The following is a 7,333-nucleotide window of genomic DNA, read 5'->3' as shown; positions in this document are numbered from 1 at the left end:
CTCCCCCCCCAGCTCACCTCCGCTCCACTGCCACCTGCTCCCCCGAGCGTGCCGCCGCTCCGCTTCTACCCCCTCCCTCCCAGGCTTGCTGCGTGAATCAGCTGTTTTGCAGCAAGCCGGGGGGGAGGGGAGGAGAGAAGCGGAGCTGCGGCGGTGCGCTCAGGGGAGCAGGCGGAGAGGAGGTGAGCTGCAGCTGTGGGGGGTGTGGGGAGGGCCGCAGGAAGTAACCCTGGAGGGGGCAGAGGAACCGCTCCCCCGCCCCCAGCTCACCTCCGCCTCCTCCGCCGAGCACGCCGCCGCTCCGCTTCTCCCCTCTCCCTCCCAGGCAAGCCAAGTGCGTGCCTGGGGCGGCAAGCCGCGGGGGGCAGCCTGCCGGTCGCCGTGAGGGCGGCAGTCAGGCTGCCTTCAGCAGCATGCCTGCAGGAGGTCCGCTGGTCCCGCAGCAATTCAGCGGCGGGTATGCCGAATCTGCGTTACCAGCGGACCTCCCCCAGGCGCGCCGCCGAAAGCCACCTGACTGCCGTGCTTGGGGCAGCGGAAAACATAGAGCCGCCCCTGCGTCCGGGGGAGGAGGCGGGGCCGGGGATTTGGGGAAGGGGTTGGAATGGGGCGGAGAAGGGGCGGAGTTGGGGCGGGGACGGGGGGGCATGGGAAAATTTTTTTGCTTGGGGCAGCAAAAAACTTGGAGCCAGCCCTGGTTAGGCTGAACCAAGCAAAGTCTCCCTGACCTGCCAAGATGACATGATGAGCATATCAGCAGGCAGAGAAAGGCAGGTTGGGCAGTGAAATCTGTCTTCTGCAATTTAAATCTACAGTATTTCCCTTTTTCATTTATATATGCTCTTTACTTAGTTTGAAGACTCTTCTTGATTTTCTGAAGGCTTCATTACGTTTTAAGAGTATGGTAAGTTATGAAACTATAAGATGCAATATTATCATTTAGACACTTGGAGGAAATCCCTCATTATAACATCATGTTTATCTTCTGGTGATCTACATGGAAGTTTGTCATGTCACAGTGATAGTAGTGAAGAAGAGTAAGCATTATGTAAGTCAGCCTCAAGAAAATAAGCGACACTAAATGGGGCTGCTTATTACAAACAGAAAAATGAATTGTTTGCAGCCTTAAATTGTATACAGACTGCAGGGAATCAAACTGTGGTTAAACTTTTATGGTGACTGTGAATTATATTAATGTTACTGTATTTGCAGTGTAGCTTGTATTAAACAACACAGCTGATATTTTCCCATTCCAAATTTGTCAGAACATACCCCCTTGTTCTGAAGAGTTTGACAAGGATTTATTATTTTATTCCTTTAAAAGCTGGAATACATTTAGGCCTGATTTTTAGAGGTACTAAGCATCCACAACTCAAAATGATGTCCAGTACCCTCTAAAAATCAGGTCCTAGATGTCTACTTGGGAACCTAAAAAAGGAGGTATCCAGATTAGTGGTCATCTTTGAAAATGATGCTGTTAGTGACTGGCCTGTAGATAACAAATACTTAAATGAAAAATCACAATAGAATTTCATTTGTGATCAGCTCACAGAAACCTCCCAACACAAGCAATATGAAGTGCCTCTCTGCCCAAATTAGGAAAGCACATCACAGTATTTAAATGCAATATATTTAAATACAATAAAGTATTATTATTACCCTAAACAGTCTCTACTTGTCCAAACATATTAGTGTTGGTTATGTAATCACCTAATAGCATTGGTTAAGCAGCTGGTGTGCAGTGACTACTGTTACTTCTTGCTACCTGTCTGTTTATTGCATCTACTTGTCACATTTTAAACTTAGATTGTAAGCTCTTTGGGGCCTTCTTTTGTTCTGTGTCTGTACACTGCATTGCACAATGGGGCACTGACCCATGTTTGAGACCTTATGCATTATGTCAATACAGATCAATAAGAAGACATATCTAAATTATTAGTGCTTCACACATGCATAAATTTTCTCTGAATGTGTTGCAGTTCTGGTGAGCTATAGTGTATTACAGGAGTAAACTCATTGCATTGCAGAAGAAAACAACTTTGTGTGACTGATTTAATACTTCTTGCACTGTAGAAAGTGCACTTCTTATTTAAATGAATAATAAAACTTATGCTATTATATAACATAGTTGTTGCTATACATATATCAACAGTCGTACCTATAAGAGCTGTAGAATAACCTTTCTGCTTCAAAAGTTTCGCAAAAGTTATTTCTTCAGTGGGAAGTCCACCAGAAGAGGCAGAAAATAAGAAGACACCAATGTTTGACAATGCAGCCATTCCTTAATAAAACAAAAATGAGTGTGAACAGCATAATGAAGAGAAACGATTTTCATTCATCAATTCTATACTTTTTTTTAAAAAGTGGTGTCACTAGAATGACATTTTCCCACCAGCAGCTATAGCAGCAAATGGCAGGGAACTGTCTGTTTCCGCTGAATAAGGTCATTTTTCCACTTCTATGCAAAGCTGAGAAGTAGAGATGGAGAAAAATCTCAAATTACTGTGGGCCCTTCCAAACAGACAGGCAATTTTTGTAGTCATTACTATGACATATCTGTACTTCTGACAGCAGAATTTGGGATTGCACAATTTAATATTTCTTCTTTCCTTAAGAGTCAGGGACCATAGGTAGTGGTTAGACCAGGGGACCGGTAGTCAACACTCCAAGGTTCTATTTCCAGATCTGACTGTATGAATTTGGGCAACTCACTCAACATCTCTTTGCCTCATTTTACCTACCTGTAAAACTATTAATACCATCTACTTCACGTGATGTTGTGAGGCATGGTTAATTGACATTTCTGAAGTGCATTTTTGAATTCCTCAGAGCAAGGCACTAAGGGTGGGATACACAAAAGTAGTAAGTCCCAGTTTTGGCTCCACTACAATCCCCAAACTCTTGCCAAACTCTTTAGATGCCCAAACTTGCTCACCACCTAAGTTTTGCAGAGTAGAAGTTCCCCAAGTGTTTACCTTTCTGCCTCTGGCATGCACACTGCTGCCTCACTTTAGGTGTCCAGATGACTATCTCCTGCCTAAGCCCCAGAGCGATTCACAAACTGGGGAAAGACAGAAGGAGGAGGTGCTGCTCACCTTATAACTTTCAGCCCAGTGGTTAGCACACTCAGGTGGAATACAGGAGACTTAGGTTCAATTCCCACTACATCAGAGTATCCCATAGCTCAGTGCAGTGATTAATTTGTAATGAAAGAGGTGCCAGGGATCAAACAATTTTTTTACATTCATAACTGATGCAGCAAGCCCAGAGGTGCCAGGGCTGAGCCCTGGCACAAATTAAGCACTGGCTCCGTGGTTAGAGCACTTTTCTGCCACCGCTTCCCTGCCTCCATCTCCCCCGCAATCCCTGTTTTGTGTGGAACAAAGCAGGCACCTAACTCATTCCCTCACTAATGCCTTAGATGCCTAAACCATCTGATTCCAGGAGGCAGGTTCCAATTTGTGGATTGCTAAGCAGAGCAAGGTGCCTTTCTGCAGCCTACAGGTAGGCACCTATCTCTGAGCACACACCCATCTGGTCAGCATCTCCCATTGGCTAGTTTAGGTGGGTCCCCACCTAGTGTGCTGGCTTCTGTGGATCATGTTCTTAGGAGCTTATCTCTGCCCATTCATTGTATAGGGATCCTAGGCACATGGCTCAGCTTGGTGGATCACAGTCTTGTTCCTATGATATTATAGGCACCTAGACATTAGGTGCCGTTATGCTTAGTGTTGCAATGCTGTAATCCCTTCATGTGGATCCCACCAGATGTATGTAATTGTAGCAGCAAGAAATGGAAAAGACCTGTTGGACCAAATCATCTAAGTGTTCTCAATCTTACTTCCAACTTAGTCCTAGATTTCGCACCCACAATCAACATGCTCAAAGGATAGATAGTTGTGTTCTCTACAAAAACACTTTATTTATTTTATTTGAAGGCATATTTAGATATCTCAGGTCAGGTTCTCAATTGGTATAAATCAATGTCGCTCCATTAAGATTATTGGGGCTACACTGATTTACACCAGTTGGGGATTATTATTATTATTAATAACTTATTAATTATTATTATGCCATTACTTTTCTCCAGGTTTCTCCCTCCCATTAAATATCTGGGTTTTGGTTTACTTTCCTTCAGATGTTTTAGCCTGAATTATTGCAAGTTGAAGCTCACTTTATTTTCTGAACATGCTTCTGATATCTCAGGGTCCTTTGGTATCAATTCTCTGTCTCCACTAGTATTTGCAATTAGTCCCCATTGAACAGCTTTTATAAATTTGACAAAAAAGAATGTTTACTCTTTCATTGATCCATGAAGATATTAAAGAAGACCCAGGGCAGGACAATCAGTGAAACTTTCAGCTCAAAACAATGAATTTTTCAGAAAATCACAAATACATGAAAACAAGGGTCACAACGGAAAGCTGTTTGCAATTTTAAATATAGCAGGTGCTATTGGTAATCAACACATATCAGCTTCCTTTACAACAGAAACTATGAATGAACCCAGCAGGTTACAGTGGCTGCTGCAGCTGCAGCTTGTTACTTGATTGGAATGAACATACACTTATTAAGCAGGACCCTGAGACATGCTTTGCTTTTATTCTCAGAAGCAAGAACAGGAAATGGGTTATCACTAATGAACAAGTAATCTGATTAATATAACAGTCCTTGCTAAAAACCATGTTCGGAAATGTTAAGGTGCAATGGTGAAGCACCCAGAGTCCCAGCCACTGAAGTCAATGACAAGCAAGAACTGCCAAAGCTAAAGTTGCATGCGCTTGCATGATCTTAAAATGAAGGAGGAGAGGCGGACATGACATGGATATGCTTGGTGGTGAAGATTCTTCACTCTCTTTTCCCAAGCACACAACCTCACTGGGCTCTTGACTGAATATTTGATCCAGTGATCATAAAGACACATTCAGCCAGTACCGGGGCAGAAGGCAAAAAATGCAAAATAGTTCCTGTCAGAGGCAAAACCATTACGCATAAATGATAATGAAATATTAATGAATTTTACCTGATCTGACAGGGTATCGGCCTGTCAGAAAAGCTGCTCTGCTTGGGGTACACAGTGGAGATGCTGCTATATGTTGAGTAAATGTCACTCCTCCTTTAGCTAGCTTGTCAATATTGCGGGTTCTAGTGGGGGGAAATATATATATATATATAAATATATAATAATTTCATATTGATTATCTGGAAATGGCCAAATTAAAGCTCATGGGCTAAAATTTTCAAAAATGCCTCAGTGTCTTAGGAGTCTGATTTGCACTGACTTTCAAAGAGACAGGCTCCCAAGTCACTGAGCCATTTTTGAAAACGATGATCATGGTCAACATACGGGTCTAGTGCAACTTTTACAATACACTAAATGCACAACCAGACATTTGATTTTGGAGTATTGCAGCCCAGAGTAATCATCTGTTCACATTTAACAAATCTTATTAAAACATTGACAATATGGTATACCCAAATGTAATATATATGTTTTTAATAATATATAAGACACATATTATAAAAAACATATAACTATAATTATGAGTTGTATGAATTTAACATATTTCAGTTATTTTTCATATTATTAAAAAGCTCCAATTTTGTAATATTTCAATATAAATGTTCAGTGTTTATTGATATATATCTCATTCATTTCACAGGCACTCATTTCACAGGAAAGGGCCTTTATATTATATTTTACTCTACTCAATCACAGTTTTGATTCGCGCACTTGAAAAAAAAACACATTTAAATGTGGAGGCTTAACCTATATGCTTTTTCAACCAGTACAGCAGCACCTTACCTAATCTGGTGACAACAATCATGTTGGGAAGACATTTCTGAATTAGTCAGATATATTAACATTTGCTTTAATGGATTTAATTAGCATGCCATAGTTAAAGATGAACTGCAGTAAAACAAATCAATGCTTTATTTTCAAATGCGTAATGACAAGCTCTCCAAAAAGTTACAATTTTGAGACTACTTCAAAATATGTATACTTCTGAAATTATGTTAAAAGAAAATTATCATTCATTTTTCTTGCTTGGACCACAATCTTACTTTTATTGATTTTTTCTGTTTGTGATGCAACTTTTTGGAGGACTATGTATATTTACCTAAATTTCTTCCTATAACAGTAAAGAAACAATGAGAGTCAAATATAAGCAGTCCACACTGCAGAAACAGGATTGACCTTTCTGTACAAAAGATACCTTGCTGAAGCTCTAACTGTATTTAAAATAGTTTAAAATCTGTAAGCACACAATATGCTCTATACATAGATATGGTACACTCTCCTCCTCCTCCAAGTGTTTTATCAAACCTTAAAGTTTTGTTTCCATAACATCCAAGATCTCCAGTGCCAAGGTCATCAGCCATGATTAAAATAAAGTTAGGATTTGAAGTTCTGTAACTTTTGGCATTCTTTGTGGCATAGTGATAAAATAGTAGAAGTACAAGGATCCTCATCTTCCTCCTAGTGGTGGTGAACAAGTTGTAAATATTAAGGATAAAGACCACTGTTTGTCTTCACAAGGGTTACTCTAATTTAGCACCATCATATCCCCAGTTATTATAGTAAGAACAAAAAGTGAAGAAAGCAATTATTATGGCTTTTAAGTTGACATACTGTCAAGGTAGAAAATCTGACCTTTTTCTTAAGTACGTACTTTCATAGATGCCGACTCCGTGGGTGCTCCGGGGCTGGAGCACCCACTAGAAAAATTGGTGGGTGCTCTACACCCACCGGCAGCTCCCCGCCCCAGCTCACCTCTGCCTCCACTCCGCCTCCTCCCCGAGCGCACCGCTTTTTCCCCCTAGCGCCCAGCGCTTCCCGCCGTGAAACAGCTGTTTCGCGGTGGTAAGCGCTGGGAGGGAGTGGGGAGGGAGAACTTGGCATGCTCGGGGAAGAGGGATAGCTCAGTGGTTTGAGCATTGGCCTGCTAAACCCAGGGTTGTGCGTTCAATCCTTGAGGGGGCCACTTAGGGATCTGGGGCAAAATCAGTACTTGGCCCTGCTAGTGAAGGCAGGGGGCTGGACTTGATGACCTTTCAAGGTCCCTTCCAGTTCTAGGAGATAGGATATCTCCATTAATTTATAATTTAATTTATTTTAATTTAAGAGGTGGGGCTGGGGCGGGGATTTGGGGAAGGGGTCCAATAGGGGCAGGGAGGGGGCGGAGTTGGGGCAGGGACTTTGGGGAAGGGGTTGGAATGGGGACGGGGCAGGGGCAGGGCAGGGATGGAGTCGGGGCGCGGGGCACGAGCACCCACCGGCGCCGGGAAAAGTTGGCGCCTATGCATACTTTATGATGTGTGTCAGGTGTTG

General features: G+C 42.4%; 1 protein-coding gene across 1 annotated transcript; it reads right to left on the bottom strand.

Annotated features, from left to right (window-relative positions):
• Positions 1-2,158: 2,158 nt before the first annotated feature.
• On the bottom strand, positions 2,159-6,477 carry LOC113405645 (steryl-sulfatase-like; the record flags this gene model as incomplete). The annotated part of the gene is made up of 3 exons (XM_026646871.1): positions 6,329-6,477; positions 5,024-5,145; positions 2,159-2,281 (listed from the first exon to the last, which is right to left on the bottom strand). Coding segments are annotated over exons 1-3 (391 nt in total), but the record flags the coding sequence as incomplete, so codon positions are not given.
• Between the last annotated feature and the right edge of the window lie 856 nt (positions 6,478-7,333).

The sequence above is a fragment of the Terrapene carolina genome, unplaced genomic scaffold (assembly GCF_002925995.2).
Source record: "Terrapene carolina triunguis isolate 2854851 unplaced genomic scaffold, T_m_triunguis-2.0 Scaffold47451, whole genome shotgun sequence".
In the NCBI taxonomy this organism is placed as follows: Eukaryota; Metazoa; Chordata; order Testudines; family Emydidae; genus Terrapene; species Terrapene triunguis.
This window is presented reverse-complemented; position numbering and strand designations above follow the sequence as displayed.